Source organism: Protopterus annectens, chromosome 6.part0, assembly GCF_019279795.1.
Source record: "Protopterus annectens isolate FY-2018-M chromosome 6.part0, PAN1.0, whole genome shotgun sequence".
NCBI classification, from domain to species: domain Eukaryota; kingdom Metazoa; phylum Chordata; order Ceratodontiformes; family Protopteridae; genus Protopterus; species Protopterus annectens.
The window spans coordinates 814345118-814369767 of record NC_056737.1 but is presented as its reverse complement, the minus strand read 5'-3'; the positions used below and the strand labels follow the sequence as shown (position 1 = coordinate 814369767).

Genomic DNA, 24650 nt, shown 5'->3' with positions numbered 1-24650 from the left:
ATACCTTACAATGTGGTTTTGATGCTCTAGAGGCCTCATGTAGAGCTGCTGTTACAGGATCAGTCATACATAGGCATGCCTGGCTCAAGGAACAAGCCTTGCCTGATCATGTCAAAGCTAAATTACTAGATGCCCCTCTTCAAAAGGATGTACTATTTGGTGCTAATGCTGAGGAGGTATTAAGGAAAATGGAGGAAAAGGCTAAATCAATGCAAACTGTGAAAGAATTTCTACAGGTTCAACCCCCACATTTTAGTAGAAATTGGCCTTCCAAAAACTGGTCCTTTCCTGCCACAGACAGACCCCAAAGAGGCAGATACAGGTGCCCGAGGGGCAGAGGACAATCCCAAGGATTGTATAGAGGCAGACAATGGCAAGCTCCTACACAAAGAGGTGATGAGGACAACTCGCAATCTTTCAGAAAGCAAACCCAATGACTTTCCTCTTTGCATGCCAACCAGGTCTCAAATGGCAGCCCCCTTAGGAGGAAAGCTGGCATTATTTTCAAAAAATTGGCATATTGTCACAAAGGACAAATGGATCCTGGACATTATAAACAGAGGCTACAAATTCCATTTTCACACCCTTCCAAAAATGAGAGGCACACCAAACCTGCCACACAATCAAAGGGCAGAGGCACAAAGGCAAATTACAGATCTCATAAACATGAAAGCTATTCAAGAGGTACCTACGCATGAACAAGGTCAAGGTTTTTATTCCAGGCTATTTCTGGTGCCAAGGAAGGGAAAAGATTGGAGACCTATTTTGGATCTATCCATCCTAAACACATTTCTACTCGTACCAAAATTCAAGATGCTCACTCTACAGCAACTTCTTCCCATGCTGGGCAAGGAGTCTTGGCTGGTAACATTGGACCTCAAGGAGGCATACCTGCATGTCCCAATCAGACAAAATTGCAGAAGGTACCTCAGATTTCTTGCAGGTTCAACCCATTATCAATTCTCTGCATTGCCCTTTGGCTTATCTCCTGCGCCCAGAGTATTCACAAAATGCCTGGCATCAGTAATTGCCTACTGCAGACTTCAAGGGATACAAATATATCCTTATTTGGACGACTGCCTGATCCAAGCGGACAGCAAGCACATTCTTCTGAAACATCTGGCTTATGTAATAATGTCATTGAACTCTCTGGGATACACAGTCAACAAAAAGAAATCAAGGCTAATACCCTCTCGGAAGATAATTTTCCTGGGTGCCAATTTGGACACAAACACCCAGATGGCCTACCTCACGCCAGAGAAGCAGGGGCAACTAATTCAATACTTCAGAACACTAGCAAATTGCACCAGACTGACTGCAAGGAAAATCCTGCAGGCTCTGGGATTCATGGCATCTTGCATCTTACTAATCCCATGTGCAAAGCTGCATATGAGGAAACTACAATGGTACCTGAAAAACATATGGTCTCAGCACAGCCACAGTTTGGAAACAATAATACCACTAATTCCATGTCTGCAAAAGGAATTTCTGTGGTGGGCTCAAGCATGTCAAACAAACACAGGTCTTCCATTCAGCAAGCCTCAAGCAAATCAAGTCATCACAACAGACGCCTCGGACTACGCCTGGGGGGCGCACATGACAGATCGGTGCATTCAGGGCAAATGGTCCCAAAAAGAAAAGCACCTTCACATCAATCAAAAAGAAATGCTAGCAGTAATAAATGCTATTATAGCTTTCAAGGACCTTCTACAACCAGGTCAACTATTGATAAGAACGGACAACACCACAGTTATGTGGTACATAAACAAGCAGGGAGAAACACATTCTTACCCCCTATGCAGACTGGCCATGTCACTTTGGAACATGGCCATGGACTTACAAATGGAACTTCAAGCACAGTACTTGCCAGGCAAGGAAAACACGCTGGCAGACAACCTAAGCAGGAATATGACAGATCCACACGAATGGAAGTTGCATCCAAAAATTTTTACAGAAATAATCCAAGAATGGGGAAGGCCAGACATAGATCTCTGTGCCTCCCACAAAAATCATCAATTGACAAAATTCTGCTCAAGGATCTTCCATCCAAAGGCCTGGAGAGTGGACGCTCTCTCTTTCAGTTGGACATCAATGACAGTTTATGCCTTCCCACCTCTTCCTCTGCTGCCCAAAGTTCTATTGAAGACCAGAGCAGACAGACCAAAGATGATCCTCATTGCTCCGGACTGGCCAAGGCAACACTGGTACCCACTCCTGAGGAGCCTGATGCATTCCCCACCATGGACCCTGCCTCTAATGCCTCTTCTTCTGACTCAGCACAGCTTCAAAACTCTTCACAGTCAGCTAAAAACACTCAATCTAGCTGCATGGAAGATTCCTTAGCATCACAGCAGGCCCTACTCTCCAAGGAGGTGCAGGATGTCATTTTGGAGGCCAAAAGGCCATCAACTAGAAAAGCTTACTCCGCAAAATGGAAACGTTTTTGTGTCTGGAATGAGAAAAAGGGCCAGGACCCTGGAAAACTGAATTTACCTCAAATACTACAATATTTGGCTGAACTGCTAAGCTGTGGACTTTCTTTCTCCTCCATCAAAATCCATGCCTCAGCCATTTCTGCAGAATACAACACTGATCCACCTTTATTCTCTCACCCTCTCTTAAGACAGTTCCTCAGAGGGGCTAAGAATTTAAGACCTCCAAGGAAACAACCAATACCTGCTTGGGATCTTAATTTCATTCTGGAAAAACTGACCTTGCCTCCCTTTGAGCCAGCTGCTTCATCAGATTTGCAATATTTGTCCTGGAAAACAGCTTTCCTTCTGGCTATCACCTCAGCTCGTAGAATTTCAGAACTACAGGCTCTCATGGCTGTCCAGCCTTTTATCATCTTCCATCAGGACAGAGTTTCCTTACGAACCAACCCGTCCTTTATGCCTAAAGTGGTATCCAGGGTAGCTTTAAATCAGGCCATACATTTACCTACTTTTTATCCTAATCCTCAAAACAAAGGGGAGAGATTACTGCATTCCTTGGACATCCACAGACAACTGCGTTATTATTTGGACAGAACAAAGTCTTTCAGAAAATCAGAACAGCTCTTTGTGGCCTATGCGGTAGGAGCTCAAGGAAAGCCAATTTCCAAACAGACAATCTCAAAATGGATAGCCCATTGCATACGCTTTTGCTATTCCTTTCATGGCAAAACTGTACCTACAGGCATTAGAACTCATTCCACCAGGGCCACAGCCACCTCTGCAGCCTTCCTCAGAGGAGTTCCTACCAAGGATATTTTGGAAGCAGCCACTTGGAGTTCTGTGCATACTTTCTCCAAGCACTACAACCTACCATTATACTCCAAATCTAGAGCAAACTTTGCCACTGCAGTCTTGCAGGGCATTTTGGCTCCTCCTAGTTACACCTAGTGCCTACCACCCCTTTCTTAGCTTTGGGATTCTACCCATCTGTTATGACTGCAGCTGTATGCACGATGAACATAGTACAGTTTTGTACCTACCATAAATGTAGATGTTCGAGTGCTAATACAGCTGCAGTCCAGGTTTCCCCTCCCTCCTTCCCCTCTAGGGGTATTCTTTTATGGTGTATTTGCTTGCAACTACTGTTTTTTGATTATATTGCATTGCATTATTACATAATTTTATGTATTGCCTTCCTTCTGGGGGCACCTAACATCTGGGGCAAGAAAAACTGAAGAAAATGGCGTCGGCTGGTTCTTTTATACCCCTGTCGCACTGACGTCAGGGAAGAAGCGATGACAACCGACGCCGGACCTAGACTTTGGAATTCAGCTGACCGAGGACCCGCCTGACGGCAGGAGAACCCATCTGTTATGACTGCAGCTGTATTAGCACTCGAACATCTACATTTATGGTAGGTACAAAACTGTACTTTCCTGACTTTCAACATCCCTAGATAACAAGTGTGCTGTGTAGTATCACTTAATACATAGCACTGTGAACCAGGTGTTTAGGCCACCTTTATAGTTATGATTTCTAGTTTATGACCCTGTTTGTCTATGAAAACTTCTTTTTGAATTTATGTTCAAGCAATTGTATATTTGTTGCATAATATCATGTTTAATTTGTTTCTCAGTAGTCTAACCACTGTATGCTGCATCATTTGTAAAACTCTGATTTTACTCCTTTTATATGTTCTATGCTCTTTGTACAAAATAGCTATGTTTATATAATTTTTTGTTGTTTTTATTATTTTTTTTTATAATTTTTTACTATATATCAGAAGCTTTTCTCCCTGGGCCTCCGCTGAAAACAGTCACCTTGTGTCCAGTTGGACTAACCCAGTAAACAAATGGAAAATAAATAAAATAAAATACACACGCACACACACACACACACACACACACACACACATATATATATATATATACTTCCTGGAGGCACTGCTTGAGTCTGAAGAACCACTATAGACCATGACACACACACTTAGCAGTTTCGTTCCATTTTATTTACTCCGAACTTCATCAGAAAAATGATGAAGTTCCGAGTAAATAAAACTGAACGAAAGTGCTAAGTGTGTGTGTTGTGGTTTATAGTGATTCTTCAGACTCGAGCAGTGCCTCCAGGAAGTATTGTTTTTATATATTTATATATATATATATATATATATATATATATATATATATATATAGGGTGTATGGCAACAGATCAGAGCACTTAAATATTGGCAGCCTAAATGTTGACAGTAAAAAATATCTAAACACAAAATATTGACAAAATTTAAGTTATACCAGGGAAGGGTATATGCCTTTCTCCACTGTTGTGCAACCTCTCTGTAGGTATTTATAATTAGCAGGGAGTGTGAGTTGTGCAGAGGGACATAGGTTTGGGATGTGGTTAGGTTTTGTTGATATTTTGTGTTTAGATATTTTCAGCTGTCGATACTTTGAGCATTAGATGTTTTTTATTTAATATTTAGGTGCTTCGATCTATTGTCTACTCCTAGATGCACATATATAAAACCATCCATACATAGACAAAGGTATCTGTGATGTAGGTATTTAGGGAAGTACTATTCCTTTATACTGTGCACCAATGCTTCAAAGGACTAATGAGGCTAACATTGCACCTCAGTCTGCCATTTATTAATCAAATTGCCCATTAACCTCTTCCAACAACTCCAAGAGACTAATATTTTGATTTTTCATGAAATCAACTGCAAAGTACTGATTATGGGTGACTGGGTTTTACGTAGCTGTCACAAAGAACCATGGCTAACTTGTGTTGAAACTGAAAAGTAAACCATGTGTATTTATCTGCCTTAACTCTTGAATTCTATCTTGTGGTATGTAATGAGATTTTATTAAAGTTTTTTTTTTCAGCTTTAATTCATATTTCATATGTTTATATTGTAATGATGGCCTTAAGCTAGATAATGAGACTTGGTAGCTTAAGCCTTCTGTGCTGTAGTGTCAGATGACATTGCTTGTTGGGTGCACAGTGGAGTTTCATGAAGACATTTTGTTTTGAGCATTCTTCTTTTAAAATCCAGTTTTCTGAAGGACTGGCTGGTAGGCATAGTCTTTAGATATCAATAACTCATTTATGTTTTTCCTTCTAGTTATCAGCATCACTCAACATCAGGGATGTAAAGGAAAATGTTCACTTTGTACTCACAGCCACATATTGTTGCCCCAGCATCATGTTCAAAGCATGTACTCCATTTCATTTGCTGTCTCTAAGACACCGAGGGAATGTTGGCTTTTTTCAGCTATTGCTTTTTTTCAAGTTAGTAGCCTTACTTATAAGGAAGATGTGTACAAATCTTTGTTGTAGACATTAGTTTAGAGTTATTGACATTCTCTGTCATACTTTTTCCTAAGAGTTGTTTACATTTTTTGACAGGTACATATTTTTGAACAATAATAACCTAAACAAATCTGAACTATGGAAAATAAAGTCTCAAACTGCACAAACTGCAGACACTCTAAAGCAAAAAGTATGGAAGCTTATTAAGATAAGCGATTTCGCCCAAGGCTAAACAATAGACTTCATCAGATTTTTTTTTTTTTGTATTTTTGAACAATGAAATCTGCCCATTTTCCTACCATTGGAAAACCTGCAGGTCTCACTTTTCCCAGAGCGTATACCTTCCCCTCCTCTCTTAAAAACTGATTTATATCTGCTCCATTCATTTTTAATATATTTTTTGTCTTAACAGTATTTTGACTGCTGTCACCATCTGAGATCACTTGCCCCCTCCATTCATAAAATTGACTTGTCCTTAGATCAGGGTCATGCTATTGGGGGTGACATCCATGGGTTGGAGATGCACAGTAGGGAGCTTACAATCATCCCGATGTGGTATTATCCTGTATGCCACCAGGGATTTTATTGTTATGCTGTGGCTCTATCTCTGTCTTGCAGCTTTTAAAGCAAGGCATGCAGTTTTGGGCTGAATGTTTTTGTGCACTTCCACAGAGATATCACCTGCCTAGAGTGCAAGCACTCCTTGGTAGGTGGAAGCCCATGTACTTTTCTCCATGCTCTGAAGCCAACTTGGTCATCTTCCAGGTACTGTTTATGAAGCAGAACTAAGCAGTTACCCTGCCCCCTGCTTAGGCAAGCTAACATTGCCTGTTCAGTACAGTCTGTCATTGGCTGGCTTTTGTAATTTGTGGGCTGTCAACTGGAACTCAGGTTGACTGAGTTATGTTCATTGCTTTGTTAACCTGCACCATGGAGCTGACGCTTTCTCCTACTGTTGTGACTTGCTACCTATGTGACAAGGGCACTGTGGCCATTCACCATATTTTCTGTGGAGTAATATTTCTCATGTCTTCTCTGAACTGTCCACCAGATAGCTTCAGATTTTGTTCTGTTTACTTCATTTGGTTTCTTATGAATATTTGTTTCCATTGTAACTATGAGGATTCTCTTGAGGTACTTATAATTTATGTCATGCTGCCCAACTTCTTTCCTCCGGACAATGCATTACACTTTTCTTTTATGTCTTGATATGGCTTTTACAGCAGGCATTGCACAGTTTTGTTACCATTATTTGACCTGGTTCTGTTCTGCCATATCATCAGAGTAATGGTTGCTGCTAAGCTACTGTGCATACAGTATTCCAGATGAGGTGTTGACAAGTTTGTGCATAATGTTTTCAGCGGAGAAAGATAACATGTTCTTGTTTACTATTAATAATGTCTCTTTCTGTACATACCAGGATTATCCCAACATTCTTTTTTGCTTTCTTATAGAACTTGCTTACCTTTGAGTCATTGTCATATGTCTGTTACCAGGCACTCTTTGTTTTATGTTGTTTCTTGATTGTTTTCCTTGTGTTTTTTTTTTTTTTTTGCTTCTCAGATGCATTCTTGCATTGAAATTAAGCTGTAATAGTTAGAACATTTCCCTTTTTGAATCTCTTCTTATCTGTTCTTCACCTTCTTATGTGTCAAATATATCATTTAACTTTGCTTCAGCAAAAAGGCAGACTTTCTCCTAGACCTACAGTAGTGTTACATGTAATGACAATTAAATGGGCTGTCCACAGTACTGTGTCTTAATGCCTAGGCCATCTTCTACCTTTTTGGGACCCACTTCATATCATTCAGGTTTATTACTAATGTGTTGTGTGCCACCTTGTGATATTCCATGTTAGAATTTGAGTTGGATCCATTTGTACCACAGTCTGAGCCAATGCTGTTATAACTCTTTTTTTATATGATCTTCCTGCTGCCTTAGGTTGTATGCCATACTGGCCTACAGATATTTTGAAATTATTTCATTTGTTAGCAGTTCCATGATTTTCACTACAGCTGAAGTCAAGCTATTAGACATGTTGTTTCTAGCCTTTTGTTTTTCAATCCCAGTCATATGAAGGGGAGTTATATTATCTGTCTGCCAGTCTTCAGTAGCCGTACTGGTTTCAATTAGTGAACCTTTCTTGCCTGTCTTTGTAAATACTCACTTAGCAAATCACTAAATTCAACATTCTTTATTACTTTCTCTCATTTTATTTAAATTCACTGCCCTTACGTTGCATTTTCTTGCTTCATTATATATCAGAAATGACTTTGTTTGTTCCTTGACTGGCCTGCTTTTATTTTCTTAATCTAGTTGTTTAGATTTCTGACTTCCTTTTGTTTAATATGCAAATTGGCATTGTTCTGTGTTGTTCTACTTGTGTGCTCTTTATTTATAGTATACTGTTTTCCTATTATCTCTGTTCTCGTGATTCTCCCACTATGACTCCACTTTTCAATTAGGGTTTTACACATAATGATATTCTCTCCTTTTTCTGTTCTGATAATTAATGATGTTAATTAAGACAATAATTATTTGACTTTGCTGATATTAGGAGAGAAGAATGGTCTCCATCATGCAAGTAACTGGGAAATGTTACCTATGATGTGAACTGTGTAAAATCAATATGAATGTTGCTTGTCGTGTATACACATGGCAATGACCTGCAAGAATGGCATTGTGGAAGCAGTGTCTCAATAAATTTACAGATTTTCACAAAGTAATGGTTGTGTGTGTGTGTGTGTGTGTGTGTGTGTGTGTGTGTGCGTGTGCGCACGCATGTGTGTGTGTTTGCGTGCATGAGTGTACAAATGTGCATATGAGACAGAGGGGGTGGGAGGGGGGACAACTTCAACACTGATTAAATTGCTGCAGGTTCACTGAACATCACTCATTTTGATCAGGATTTTGATTTATTTAACAATAATTTAGGATGTAGAATTTACAGATTTGTGCAAAAAAAATTAAGTGATTAAGAGGTGCGGTAATGACAAAAACTGGATTTGTGACTTGTCAGTTGACATATCTATTGAATTATAACTTGCCTATGTGTGAAATGTTCTGATTAATTTGTTCTGTATTTCTTGCTGTTCTCAGCAGTTTCTCTCTTATTTCTTTTCCTTAACTACTAGTTCTAAGCAGTGACATGCTTTGCTATAGAGGTGACTGAAGTGTTTTCACACCTAAGGTGTAATTTGATCCTATTTTTTCTGTTCTGCATTATTCCTTATTTATAGTTTTTGAACTATGTGTATTTGTAAACTCTGCACTCATGATATCACAAATTTAAATTTTGCTTAAAATCTTAATTAATGTTTGGCATTGAACTACCTGTAGTAACCCTCATAGGACCTTACATTCTAAATTTCCCTGTCTCTTTTGTGTAACAGTACATTTATTAAAGTTTCCTAATTATATGATAGAGGGGGAGGAAAGACAGATCTATGTTGTCAGAATATGAATTTAGTGTACGTTTAATCATAAATGTTTATATTTCTTAGTGAAGATTGGCAGTATCTCAGTTTATATCATTTATATATCATTTATATAACCTAAAGTCACAGAGGCAGTGCCTAAATGCTTTATCCCATGTGTGGGTCCCCTCAATTTATCAGTGGTATGATCCCAGTTATTCTCACTAGTTATAATATGTAATTATCAACCATGGGATAGGTAAGGTCAGTCTAACACCAAATGGGATAGGTTAATTGCAGCACCAAAAGGGAACGTGGCTAGGCTTAAAATGGCTCACCAGGGCAGCTAAATTAGTAAGTATCTATGAACTAAGAACCTATAAATCTGCTGCAAACCATAAGAAATTAGTAATAATTTTCTCTTGGCATGTGTGATGAAAGGAGAAACTGCCAGCACAGCTAGCTGGAATTTTGTAAATAATTATATGTCATTGGTGAATATCAAAATGATTTATACAAGATGCTTGTATTACAAATGTATTAGAACTATGTCATGTGTATATCAAACTGCTTGTACAGACGTGTGTCTTGAAAAGGTATTTGTAGAGTGCTACGTTTGAAATGTAACTGCAGTGTGCCATACTGGAAGATAGCAGACATATACCAGCACTATTGTTTAAATGTATATGCTTAACAGAGGAAACTGGAGGGTTAACCAGCAAACTTTTGAAAATATCTGAAATTACATTAATTATAGGAAGCAATAAAAAGGCTATCTCTCAAGTTTTCAATGCAGCTAGAGACACAATGTCTGTACTAGGAAGCTTTCTTTATTGTCCTTGGAGCAAACCTATTGCTACTTTTGAATCATGAAAGAATGCAATTGTATGACTTCCAGCATCTGCCAAAGATCTGAGGAAAAGCCCTTGTCTGTATATTTTTACAGGTAGATGGTAAATGCTGCCATCTTCTAGCAATGGGGTTTTGGCCTGGGAACTAGAAATCAGATGACCAGAAATGGTGTCATTCTGCATGCTATCCCAGCAGTAATATTTTAGATATTAATTTGAGAAGTCTCTTAGTGAGACAAAGCATTCTGTGTTCGGTCTTGGACCTGACAAGAACCATTCACCACAATATCTGCCTTGCTCTAATGAAGTAAGTTTCTAGGGAACAGTATAACTCTCTTAGATACAGTCAGGAATATAATAATGCTTAGTTTAGATATTTTTCTTTCTTTGTGTGAGCCTGTACTGCAATGTTATTTTAAATATTTCTTGTCTTTTTTTAACTCTGATGTCACTATGAATATATATTTAGTATTGTCTTTTTTTATTATTTATTATTATTAAATAGATTTAAACCTTTCATTGTAGCTGATCTGGAGTTTTGAGAGTATTTGCATATTTATTTGCTGACACTGTGTGGGCCACTCCTAATACCCTTGCTCTTGGTCAAACTACCATTTGTATTAATATTAATATTGCTCAGTAAGATTGGACACCCTTTGTTAAGGGCCCTAAAGTAGCTGATAAGGAGTGACTTGTGGCAGTGAAAACTACCTTATAGTCTGGGCAGAAGGAGGCATAGCTAGTAAACCTGTGCCAGCCTTTCCCAGGTGTGTGTGTGTGTGCGTGTGTGTGTGTGTGTGTGTGTGTATGTGTGTGTGTGTAAATCAAACCTCATAGAATGTGTGTCAGCTACTTGGGCAGGGACACAAAGCACTGGTTGGACAGAGAGGGTGCTGGAGGTCTTGGCTTGGTCACTGAGCTGCGATCTCAGCTCTGTAGCTGTGCCAGTGAGGAGTCTTATTGGGGATCTGGAGAAAGAGGGAGAAACCAGCCTCAGATCGACTGTAATCTATGTGTGCTCTTAAGGGAAACTGCACTTGATGCATCTGGAGACAGTGTGTGTGCGTTTCTGTTTCAGTGAACGCTCCCCACTGTTGCCTGTATTGAGGATTGAAGCTCCTTGATTAGTGGTCTAGTGGAGGGTCGTCACCGCATGATACAGAAGTGAGAGAAGAGAAAACAATCAAATTACTTGGAGATTTGACATTAACATATATTATGCATTTTGACAGGTATTGGGCTTCACTCTCAAGTTGAATTTCTTGGCATCCATGTCTCAAACACAAAATAATATGATTATGATTGGATATCCAGTTATAACCCTCTATGTGTGTACTTTGTGACTACAACACTGTATATCTTTTAGTCTGTGCATAATATTCCATTTTTGTCATGCACCATGGTATCTGGGCTGTGGTTTAAAAAGGTATGTTGTCTAGTCCACTTACTTGGTTGTCAAACTGAAATAAAAATAAACAAGTAAATAAATAAGTAAGCAAATAAGGTGCTGATTTCAGTTTCACATTAGTGATTTATTTGCATGAGCCAGTCCTCATAAGTAGGTGCTAGTGGAGCGTTCTATTTCCTTGTTATGGATTTGTAAACTAATACTTATATCAGTTTAGTATCTTCCGCGGTGGTGCAGCGGTAGCGTTGTTGCCTCACAGCAAGAGGTTCTCCTGTTCAATTCTCGGCTGGAGTGCGGGAAGTGCCTTCTGTGTGGAGTCTGCATATCCTCCCCACGGTTGGGTGAGCATTAGAAAGACATGCGTAAATGGGCGTGCCTTCATTGAAGGTTGAACGTCGAACTGGCACCTCGGCGTTCGTGAAAATCTACTGCCAATCATTAGCGGACCGGAGTTCCGTTGTGGCAACCCCTAACTGGGAAAAGCCGAAAAACAACAACAACTTATATCAGTTATGTATTTTAGGTTGAGTGGGAGCACTAAATAAGATTAGATAATGACCATTTACAAAATCTGAATCTACTGTTCTAAAGGGGCTGACAACATGTGGTATATTGCAACAGAGCAGTGTTAGGGATGGGCAGCTGCTTAGCATATTTTGTCATTTGTGAGGGGTACACTGCATTGCTGACAGACTGATTTATTTTTGGAAAACATCTTTGATAACCCATCATATCACATTTTGATTTTTCTCCCTGTATCTGGCTCATTACTGTTCCAAAACCATTTGTGCCTGGAACTGTTTCTATGAAAGTGTTGCATTATGATCAGAAGTAAAACAGAATGTTCTATAGTTAAACTGATTTCAACTGTTGCAATGTTTTTCTGTGTTTTCTGGCTATTCAAGTTGTGTATCATTCTCTGTGAGTTTTCTTAATAAATGATAATATTGTATTCCCCACAAATACAAATCTTCCTGCAGAAAGCAGAGTGTAGAAGAACATTACATACACCTTAATCTCCTTTTGGAGTGTCACTGTTGTCTTACATTAACAGAACACAATAGGTTAGAAATGCAAGTCCAAAGTAGTATCCAACGAACCACCAAAAGTAAGAAGGCAAGTGATAAAGTTAAGAGTTTTATTACAAGCCAATAAAACAATAAAATATTCTATTGTTTTTTTTGGTTTGTAATAAAACTCTTAACTTTATCACTGGCCTTTTTATTTTTGGTGGTTCGTAGAACACGATGCATTCTGCAATGACACAAGTGCATGTTTACTATTAAATATACTGACCATTAAAGTATAGAGCAAGCAACACTACTCCCACGTAAAAATCCCTTATTGCATAGGAATCGATCCTACTCAGGCAGAAATTCAGGCACAGACCTCCTTTTAGACCACCAAGTTCTAGTGCTATTCTGGTGAATGTTTTCTCTGCAATAGCTAGTGTACATGTATGTGTGTGTGTGCGTGTCTGTACGTGCGTGTGTGTGCATGTGTGTGAGTGTGCACGTGTGTGTGTGTGTGTGTGTGTGTGTGTGTGTGTGTGTGTGTGTGTGTGTGTGTGTGTGTGTTTAACATACCTCTGAACTGTCCAGATTTAGCCTCATAGTTTTAGTCTGTTTTTCATAAGATTTGTGTTTTTAAATGACATATACATGATTTTCAGACTTCATATCCTTCAGAAAATACATGCTAACACAAATCATGTTATTCTAGCAATGTTCTAAGTTAAAAAGAGCAATATTTAAAATCTGTTCCTATTTTTGGATCATTTTATCCTATTATTTTAGGTTTTGCCCAGATTTCTTTCACTAAGAAGTTGAGAGGTATGCATACCTCTCAACTGTCCAGATTTTTGCCTCATATTTTTGGCCTGTTCATCATAAAAATTGTGGTTTTCTGGCAAATCACTGAGGATTGAAGTAACAAAATAACGACATACATTTGAGTTTCAGACTTAATTTCCTTCAGAAAATGCATGCTAGTACAAATCCTTTTATTCTAGCAACTTTCTATGTTAAAAGAGCAATATTTAAAATATGTCCTTATTTTTGGGCCATTGTACCACCATTATTTTAGGCTTTGTCCAGATCTCTTGTGCTGAGAGGTTGAGAGGTATAAAAATATGGTATGTAATGCCCTAGTTTTGTGTGTGTGTGTGTGTGTGTGTGTGTGTGTGTGTGTGTGTGTGTGTGTGTGTGTGTGTGTGTGTGTGTGTGTGGGGTGCTGGTTAGTCAATTAACTTGATCAGGACAGCAGACAAGAGCCTGGACCCTCTATACCAGCTACTAGACTGCTGAAGGAATTGTGAACTTCTGTGGAGACAAGAGTCTGAATCCTCTACACCAACTGCCAAACTGCTGACGAAATTGTGAGCTTGAGTTTCAGTCATTTTCAAGGAATTGTGAGTTTCAAGGGAAGAGAAATTTACTGATGCGCATGCTAAGTCTGTTTTCAATGTGCACTAACTGTTTTGTTTAGCAAATGGCAGTCACTGTTTCTGCTGTGGAATTTGAAAGCAGTGTTAGTAGCATAATTGCCTTTGGTGCAGAAGGCTGTGGATTTTATTCCTACACCACATAGATGGAGTACTGATATTGCAGTGCCCTTTGGATTGCTGATACTGTGGTGCATTTTAAGGGGGAATGAGGGTGCTACACTCCTGTGTCCCCCTATGTATGAGATGCCTAATAACTATGAACTTATTGCCTGTTTGTCAACCATTCCCTTTTGTAATATTACCAGTTTACCAACTTGTTTTTTTAATGTAACATAGGCAATTAATTTTTCAAGGGCAGCAAGCACTGAATCTGTAGATGAAACATTGAAATGTAAAGTTGCTTGCCAGTAGCAACCTCCCCATTACTTAGAGATCTTTTTAATGTGGAATTATTCGGATGACTTTTATTTCTGCAGAGATTGTGTTTATTGACTGACGTTGGAGGATTGTAATGACAGAAGTTTGAGTGGCCTTTTATGGTTGAAATTTTTTGAAATGGATAATTTTGTCATTATTGGTTCATGCATTTTGTCAACTTCAATAAACACGACACCGAATGACATTTGACGATCTTTATTAATCTTCCATAAACATGATTGCTAACCAGTAATCATAAATTTCAATCAAAACATGACACAGGTGATAATAACATCCATGAAAGAAAACATAAAATAACCATAACGGAAGCGTAAACACTCACCCTTAATAAGCACCGTCCCCCACTTGCTCACTTATCTTTGCACTAACAAGGCAGCGTTACCCTGCTCACCTTCAATTTATTGAATTACTCCACCATCCAGATAAGCAGCTCTGCTTGCTTATTAACTTATCCAATAGAGCAGCTGCTCACTTTCCTTCCCAACTTATTGAATTGCACATCCAACACCAGAGGGGGAACAGAAGAGGACAAGCCTGCCCCTCTTCCCCACCTTCCCAAACAGAAATAACCACAATCCCACTAATAAAATGGGGAAGGGCGGGAGGGTAGCAAGTTCATGCCAAAATGGACCCCTACCTGAGTTACACTTGACAAAACCCTCTGAGCCCCCCCTACCCTTACCTCATTTCCTTCCAAACATCCCTCCATCCCATTTAACCCTATCCTCCCCTTATTCTCTTAATTCCTGCTAATCTGTGTGTCTATCCCCCACTTGAAGATGTCCCAGGACAAAATGGTCTGTTTCAAGCTTCATTTGTTTCATTGCTTATTGGAAGAATGTTCAAAACTACAAATTTAAAGCACATTCTAACAAGTGGTTCTGTATTATACAAGGAATACAATTTAATAAAATCAGGAAGGTGAATCAAAAACAAGACATTTATGTATGGCCCTAAAAATGTGTACAAGGAGCCTATGGTTTGAAAACAGGTCAAAGGTAAACTTAATTCTCCACTGGTTAGATGCATTTTTCTTTGAATGTTGAGTTTATGCCATTTCAATGAATATGAGTTTCAAGGGCAGAGAAGTTTACTGCTCATGGTAAGTCTATTTTCTTTGTGAGACTGTATTGTTTGTTAGCAAATGGCTGTAGGTGTCTGTGCTATTTTATTTCAATATATGTAATCACTGTAGAAGTAAATAAGAAAACAATATGCACACTGACAGGTTTGAACAGTGTTTATGGTAAATGGGGAGAAATAGCTACGTAATAGAATATTGGAATGGCTGATGTGGGGACTGCTGGGAGGGGGGAGGGAGTAGAGGATTGCTGTAGGTGGGGCTGCTTTGGGGGGGGTCCCAATCTATTAGTCTGCCTAAGGCCCCATTTGACCATGATCTGGCTATGGTGACAATTTTACGTACTAATTCTGAGATTGCTTTACTAGAGAGTAAGGGGCATATGTTAAGAGACTGGTAAGATTTAGTATGAATTCACTAAACTGTACTCTTTTGACTATACTGCTCACAGTTACACTATGCAGAATAAATAAAGGAAATAAAGAGCTGCACAATTCAGATAAGCTTTTTGACGAGTTCATTAAAAGTAAACACTGAGAGTCTTGCCTAACCACCCCCACCACAAACACACAGAAAAATGTAATAACTTTGTTGTTTCCCAGTGATCGGGGACTGAAAGCTTTGACAGGAACTGAATATTGTTAATTGTGTTTACCACAGGGAATGAAAACAGGGCTGCATAAAGTAAATTGAAACCAGGAGTAGAGTTGATGATGCTGTGGTAAGTGGGTGGTGACACCTGGGAGGTATCAGGGCAAGTTTCTTTAGGTCAGAATTTTTGGCTCTGGGATTGTCCCTTTAATGACTTTTACAAAAGTACTGACGAAACATATCAGTGGTTCCATTCAGTGTCACTGTTTTGACAGTCATGTGTATTTTGCTAGGCACTAACCCCTCGATGATACAAGGATACATCTTATATAATACAGTTCCAATGTATTACCCCTTACCTTTTTCTGTCTTTCCACAATTCATCACCCGACCCTTAATTTCGCTTCCCCATTATATTTCCTACATTCATGCCTATGTGTCCTTAACCTTGTGTTCTACGTTATCTTCACTTAAGCCCATTTCTCTCATTCTATTACACCTTCTCTAACAGTCTTACTATAGCAATAACCCACGCCTGGGTGTGGGTAATGCTGGATTTACCCACGGTTGGAGTGGTTTGGTCACAAGGGCGAAGCCCGAGGGACCAAACAAAGCCAACCGTGGGTAAATCCAGCATTACCCACACCCAGGCGTGGGTTATTGCTATTATACAATGACATTATTTAAGAAAAAAGATAATTAATTTTCTTAAATAATGGCATTGTATAATGCCTCCTTGCTGCCCTTCCGCAGCTGTCTGGTATTCTGCGGCAGTTCTGATGTACTGTGCATGCGTATGCTTACGCAGTACATCAGAGCTGTGGGCAAAAGCAACGAAGAAAGCAAGATCTCCGTTGCTTTTTACGAACTGTTTAACATAGCGAGTTTAACATAACGGAGCCGTTGCTTTTTTTAAAGCTGTCTCGCTATGTTAAACCCATTTAACATAGCGAAACAGTTTGTAAAAAGCAATGGAGAAAGCAAGATCTCCGTTGCTTTTTACAAACTGTCTCGCTATGTTAAACTCATTTAACATAGCGAGACAGCATTAAAAAAAGCAACGGAGAATGTCCGTTGCTTTTTTTAATGCTGTCTCGCTATGTTAAATGAGTTTAACATAGCGAGACAGTGTGAAGCAACGGAGATCTTGCGTTCTCCGTTGCTGTAAAAAAAAAAAAAAGAAAAGAAAAAAGAGTTATAGTAATGGAAAAAGTCTGGGCGACCGGACCTTTTTCCATTACTATAACTCTGATTTACAACGTGCACGCTGACCAATCAGTGTGCACGTTTTTTGAATATTAATGGGGGGGGGTCATTGTATAATACAACTTTATGCCTAATTTTTGCATGCAAAATAATATCCACTACTTTTAGTAAACCATCTCTTTGTCATGAAGACATCATTTCAGATATTTACTATTTTTACTGTTTATTGTGATTACAGCCTATGTTAATTGTTTTTATCAAACTAATTACTACAGCTGCTATTATTATTAGTTGACTGTTAATTTTATTGTACAATAATGTTTTCTATTGCCAGTTGGATGGGGTTGTGCATGAAAAGAGTCCTTTAAACAATGTACTTACTCACTTAACAAATGTACAAATAAATAAACAAATAAATGATTGTTATTGTATTGAAATTGTCTATGAATATTGAACTGTAGTTTTTCTTTTCAAATAGATTCTAAACTCAGTTGCAGTTTTGGGCTCTGAATTGTTTTAATACTTTTACATTGTTTTCATCAAAAGATATGTTTCAGATTATAAAATCATATCACCCTTGCACCAGTTTATCAGGTTCATATTTATTTTCATCTATAGTCGATCAATTCTTCTTTAGCATATTGAAGACCTCCCTCAGTGTTTTATTTATTTATTTATTTTTTGCCTGACAGTGATGTCTCAGTGAAGGTCTTCACATTGGGAATAACTTGTAACCATTGTACTACAAGTACTTGAGTTCCAAGCGCTGGAAGACCAGTGTCTCAAAGCCAGGCACTCAAGTGACTTGTAGCTCATGCAGGCCGCTGCTCTTGCTCAACCTTAAGTACGATTTTGGGAAATCACAGCTGCACCTTACCTAAGCGCACTATTCAAGTTTGTGCATTGTAAGTGCGGTAGTGAGACAGAGATTAGGAATGTATTTTGGTTTATTATCCTGTGTTCTCCTGGATTCATCTTTTGAAATGCATCCCTGTACTTCCTCTGGTAGTGCATCCTAGGAAAACCACAACAGATATAGTGAAATAATTACTTCTAATGTCCCAAGTGAACCTGACACCATCCACATAACAAATGTTTGCTCTTACCTTTCTTTTATTCCTTCATCTGAAATTTATGTCAACTACCTTACCCTGGACTGTACTATGCGCACATGTCATATCATTCTTTTTTATCTTCTAGTAAGCAAAAGGATAGCTCCCAAAAATCTTTCTTCGTAGTAGCCTTCCCATAATGTCAGTGTTCTACACAACTATTTTCCGAACTGCCTCAGCCCATTGTTTTTTGCAGCATCTTGTACTGTATAGGGCATTTCAGGTAAGGCTTACCAGTTGCACTGTACAGTGGTATAATTGCCTTCACTTTTCTTTACCCTACAGAGTTAACTATTCAACATGCATCTTACTTACCTTGGCATCTATGTTTACAGATTGTTCTGTATCATTCAACCTAGATGTGATTATAACCCCAAATACTTTTACTTCTCTGTCCTTTTAGGTGTCAGTCACCCTTAAAGCTTGTACATTTTCTTGGGTTGCCCTCCCCCCAGCTGTATTGCCCTTAATTTCTTTGCATTGCACTTCAGCTGTCACTTGGTGGGCAAGTGTGACAGCCTCTGTACATGTGTGGTGACACTGCCTTCACCACCACTACTAATGTATTGCCACCATTTTGCAAGTAAGCTAATGCTATTCATAGCCCTACTATGATGTCTGACACACAGAAATTAATTTAGTCAGGGACAGCACAATCCCTCATAGTGCTACACACACACACACACACACACACACACACACACACACACACACACACACACACACACACACACACACACAGAGCACAGCATTCATGTCTCCATAGATGTGTTCCCTCATAATCACCCTTTGCTTCCAACCTTTTAATCGGTTCAGAATCCATGTTACAAGGGCCCGTTTTAGCCATGACCTGGACCAGAGGCACAATCATGTATGGTTACATAGATCATTTTCTTTTTCCATTCAGGGGCATATACCTTCAAGTCATCTAGGGATGAACAAGAAACAGCAGCGTAATTAAAGTCTGACAGCACATCTTGTCATTTGCTATGTATGCAAGTAAGAGAGATTTTCTTCTAGCTTGCACTGATAGCTGTAACAAGGCGTGGGGGAGTTCTTACCAGTGCAGTGACAGTTTGCAGTACATGCACATCTGCACACACATACACACACACACACACACACACACCAGCTACACATGCTGCATGGGAGTGCTCACATACAAAGGCAGTTTGAAGCAGAAAGAAGCTGTGTAGCTTTTCCCTGCACTGATTCTCTTGTTCTACTCAGTAGCTGAACCTTGGCTACAAGCCATTTGCATTTATGAAGTTGATGCACTGTTCTGCATGGGTCTTGTATAGCATAGGGCTCCTTGAATCCCCTACTCTAAAAAGATTCTTGCAGAGTAGTGCATAGGGAAGCCCAAGAGCCTTAAATAAGCCATGCCAACAGGGTACTGCATTTACATGTGGCTCCTTAAACTTTCACTTCCTGGTAGCATTTACATGTGACTCCTTAAACTTTCACTTCCTGTTAGCACAGCTTTGGGTTACTGGGCAGCTAAGTGTCTTTGAACTGGGAACCCCTTGACTTACAAGGCTTTGCCTACTAGGCAAATTTGTGTGTGAATCCCACCCAGGTGTCAGGGACATTAAATCTTTATGTACGAGGTTTGCTTATAAGTAACATGATAGACTCTTCTGCTTTCATTTGAGTTTTTTTAGAAGGACGTGTGTTAAGGATTTTTTGTCATTAAGTAATGCTAGTGTAAATACTGGTCTGACATTTTCTGAAATAATCAGAAGTAATAACAGGTTGTTACACTTTTCTGTCACTCCAAAACAGATCCTGAAATACATTGATTGTTGTTTTAAACTCTTGTAAAAAAGCAAACATCAGTAACTGATTTAAATGTGCATGGAACAAATGCATTGAAATAATAAGGCCAGAGAGGGTTATCAGTAGTAGGAAATCACTCGGAAATATGAACATTTTAACCTGAATTTGTAATCATGTGGATTATAATTAATAAGAACCTGGTGTACTGAATTGTTACCTTATTTTTCCATTTAAATGTTTGTATTTTGGCAGCCACTATTACATTTTTGTTTAAGGTAGAATTCAAGTGTGTTAAAAGTATTTTAACTACTGATCTATAATACTGCAGCAGTTTGTAAAATGTGTACTCTGTTTAAAATATGCTGTTGTGTTTATTTCTGTTATGCACAGCATTTAAGCCAGTTGTCCTAGTCTGAACATGGGACAAACTAACCTTTGCATAAACAAGAACATTTATGAGACGTGTTTTGTATCAAGGAACACATTGTTCCCTATATGTTTATTTTTATTCCACTTTTTTCTCTTTCAGATACATATGCCAAACTCTCGCTTCTGAATTCAGTAGGTCAGGAAATGTCACGCTGTAAAACATCAATTCGACGAGGCCAGCCGAATCCTGTGTATAAGGAGACATTCATCTTCCAAGTTGCACTTTTCCAGCTTACAGATGTCACGCTCATGATTTCAATCTACAACAGGCGCAGCATGAAACGTAAGGAGATGATTGGATGGATATCTTTAGGGCAAAACAGCAGTGGAGAAGAAGAACAAAACCATTGGTATGAAATGAAGGACTCCAAGGGTCAACAGGTGTGCAGATGGCATACCCTACTTGAATCCTAAACAAGAAACATGCTGTTATATTCTAGAGACAACAGTAGTGGCTGTAATTAATGCTTTAGAAGTTAAAGGAAACTTGAGAACTTCCCTGTTCCTGCTTCTTATTTACTTTTCTTGACTGGGGTTAGTCCCACTGCACCTCTTTCTGTCTTAACTACAGCATTTGCTAACTAGTTACTTGCCAAGGTTCTTGAATCACAAAGGCATAATTAGTGAAACATTGTCATCAAACAGAGTTAAAACTAGATTCTTTTGTTTTCTCCCACAACATCGATGGCAGATGTTTGGAGAAGCTGAATGCTGCTCATATGAAGGTGTATTGTTTCTTTGGTTTGTACTGACTGCTATATTGGTTTTCTTCACAATACATTTCCATTCTGTGCAAGCCACAGGTAAATAGCAACATCAAATGTTACATTTTCTGCCCCTGGCTTGTCCTTAGCTCAGCACATACCATTGAAACTTTTTGCTATGCATTAATCTGGATACAAGATTAAATTACATTTTTCAGCCTTGCCCAAAAGGTGGGATCACGATCACATAAGATTAATAATATATTTTTGGACAGCATGAACAGTTTAGATTATCCTTCTGTCAGTGACAAAGTGCCTGTGGGTTATTATTATTATTATTATTATAATTATTATTATTGTGGAGACATAATTGTATAGTAGTATTAAATTACATTGACAAGCATGCACTGTTCTATTTACAGTCTTTCTATTTTGCCAAATGCCTGCATGCACATTAAACATTAGCTATGCCAGTTTTTTTCATGTGTTTGTGTTGTACAAACTTAGATATTTTTGACATAAATCACCATGTTGTAAGTAATATACAGTGTGCCATATAGTATAAGTTGGGAATACAGTTATACTGTGTGGTCAGCAAAAGACTCTATGCATCTTTAATCAGTCAATAAATGAATGGATTCTTTGTGAACAAAGTAAATATTGAAATATTGCTGAAGTTTATGTGAAAATCCAGCAACCATCTGGGATTATGACTGTTGTAAGTCTAATTGTTAAATGGAAACCATTCTATTTCTTCCATTTTGAAACTAAAAATGTCTAGATGTGACTTTTTTCTTTGTCTGATATTTGTATAATAAAAGTCAGTTACCTTAAAACATGTTTCTTGCCATGTTTTAAAATGAATGGTACAGGAAGGCCTGCACCTATTTTGCTTTACTGTGTACAAATTCTACTTCCTGGATGTGTAACTTACTGTGATTTAAAATGCAAACTGTTGAATTAAGCGCACTTTATGTGCTTGTTAATTTCAACAAAGTATTTTATATGTAACATAATACCGAGTAGTGTTGTAGATGGGTATTAGAAGCTTGTACGTAATATTGGACAGTGAATGTTCATTAATGGTATAGTTACATAGTAAAGTATGTTAGACCTTAAGTAATAAGGCTCTGTGAATATTCATTGGTGATACAAATACTTATTAAGATATGTCAGACCTTAAGTAATGATGCTTTGTGAATATTCATTCATGGTACAGTTACTTAGGAAGGTAAGTTAGACTTTGAATGGGAAAAGTACTCTGAATATTCATTGATGGCAGAGTTATTTAAAAGGTAGGTTGGACCTTATCTAATGATGCATTATGAATATTCATTGATGGTACAGTTGCTTAGTAAGATACTTTAGGACCTTAAGTAATGATCCACTGTGAATACGTATTAATGGTAGTTACTTAATAAGATACGTTAGACCCTAAGTTATAATATGCTGTGAATATTCATTGATGATCCAATTACTTAGTAAGGTACTTTAGACTTTAAGAAATGATCTACTGTGAATATTTATTAATGGTGCAGTTACTTAGTAAGATATGTTAGACCCTACATAATAATGTGCTGTGAATATTCATTGATGATCCAGTTACTTAGTAAGGTAATTTAGACCTTAAGTAATGATCTACTGTGAATATTTATTAATGGTGTAGTTACTTAGTAAGATATGTTAGACCCTAAGTTATAATATGCTGTGAATATTCATTGATGATCCAATTACTTAGTAAGGTACTTTAGACCTTAAGTAATGATCTACCTTGAATATTTATTAATGGTGCAGTTACTTAGTAAGATATGTTAGACCCTAAGTTATAATATGCTGTGAATATTCATTGATGATCCAATTACTTAGTAAGGTACTGTAGACTTTAAGTAATGATCTACTGTGGATATTTATTAATGGTGCAGTTACTTAGTAAGATATGTTAGACCCTACATAATAATCTGCTGTAAATATTAATTGATGATCCAATTACTTAATAAGGTACTTTAGACTTTAAGTAATGATCTATTGTGAATATTTATTAATGGTGCAGTTACTTAGTAAGATATGTTAGACCCTGAGGTATAATATGCTGTGAATATTCATTGATAATCCAATTACTTAGTAAGGTACTTTAGACTTTAAGTAATGATCTACTGTGAATATTTATTAATGGTGCAGTTACTTAGTAAGATATGTTAGACCCTACATAATAATGTGCTGTGAATATTCATTGATGATCCAATTACTTAGTAAGGTACTTTAGACTTTAAGTAATGATCTACTGTGAATATTTATTAATGGTGCAGTTACTTAGCAAGATACGTTAGACCCTAAGTTATAATATGCTGTGAATATTCATTGATGATCCAATTACTTAGTAAGGTACTTTAGACTTTAAGTAATTATCAACTGTGAATATTTATTAATGGTGCAGTTACTTAGTAAGATATGTTAGACCCTACATAATAATGTGCTGTGAATATTCATTGATGATCCAATTACTTAGTAAGGTACTTTAGACTTTAAGAAATGATTTACTGTGAATATTTATTAATGGTGCAGTTACTTAGTAAGATATGTTAGACCCTACATAATAATGTGCTGTAAATATTCATTGATGATCCAATTACTTAGTAAGGTACTTCAGACTTTAAGTAATGATCTACTGTGAATATTTACTAATGGTGCAGTTACTTAGTAAGATATGTTAGACCCTACATAATAATGTGCTGTGAATATTCATTGATGTTGCAGATACTTAATAAGGTACATTAGACCTTAAGTAATAATGTACTATAAATAGCCATTGATGGTACAATTCCTTAGTAAGATACTTCAGACTTTAATTAATGATGCACTGTGAATATTCATTGATGGTACAGTTACTTAATAAGATTCTTTAAACTTTAAGTAATAATGTACTGTAAATATTCACTGATGGTACATTTTCATAGCAAGATACTTGAGACTTTAATTAATGATGCACTGTAAATATTCATTGATGGTATGGTTATTTAATAAGGTTCTTGAAACTTTAAATAATGATATCCTGTGAATATTACCAAACCAAAATGAAATGGCCATAGGGATTCCAAAAATAACTATGAACCACAACCAGGAACCCAGAAAAGGATTAATGCTCAGAAGAAACCCAAACATAGCTACTGAAAGCATGTAACTTAATAAAAACTCTCTATTCATTAACAATAAAGACATGGATTGAAAATGTGAAGCACAATCCAATAAGACGTCATGCACTTTTGTCCCTGGCTTACCCGGGACTTTTCATTAGAACAATAATTGGCCTGATTGTCCTGAAAATGTATATGATTGTATATAACTAGAAAATAAAGTAAATGACTTAAAACTACCACTCAAATAACAAATTAATTACCAAATAAAATAGCAAATTAAATAACTAATTAAATAAACAAATTAGATAAAC

The 24650-nt window shown here is 37.7% G+C and overlaps 1 protein-coding gene across 4 annotated transcripts in view; it reads left to right on the top strand.

Annotated features, from left to right (window-relative positions):
• SYT16 (synaptotagmin 16) overlaps positions 1–22041 on the top strand; it is a 1077368-nt gene extending 1055327 nt beyond the window's left edge. For all 4 annotated transcript variants that reach the window (XM_044074491.1, XM_044074490.1, XM_044074489.1 and 1 more), the window contains one exon: positions 20602–22041. In XM_044074491.1, the coding sequence (XP_043930426.1) occupies positions 20602–20915 (314 nt within the window). In that variant the 3' untranslated portion in view covers positions 20916–22041. The remainder of the gene's footprint in view (positions 1–20601) is intronic.
• The last annotated feature ends 2609 nt before the right edge of the window (positions 22042–24650 follow it).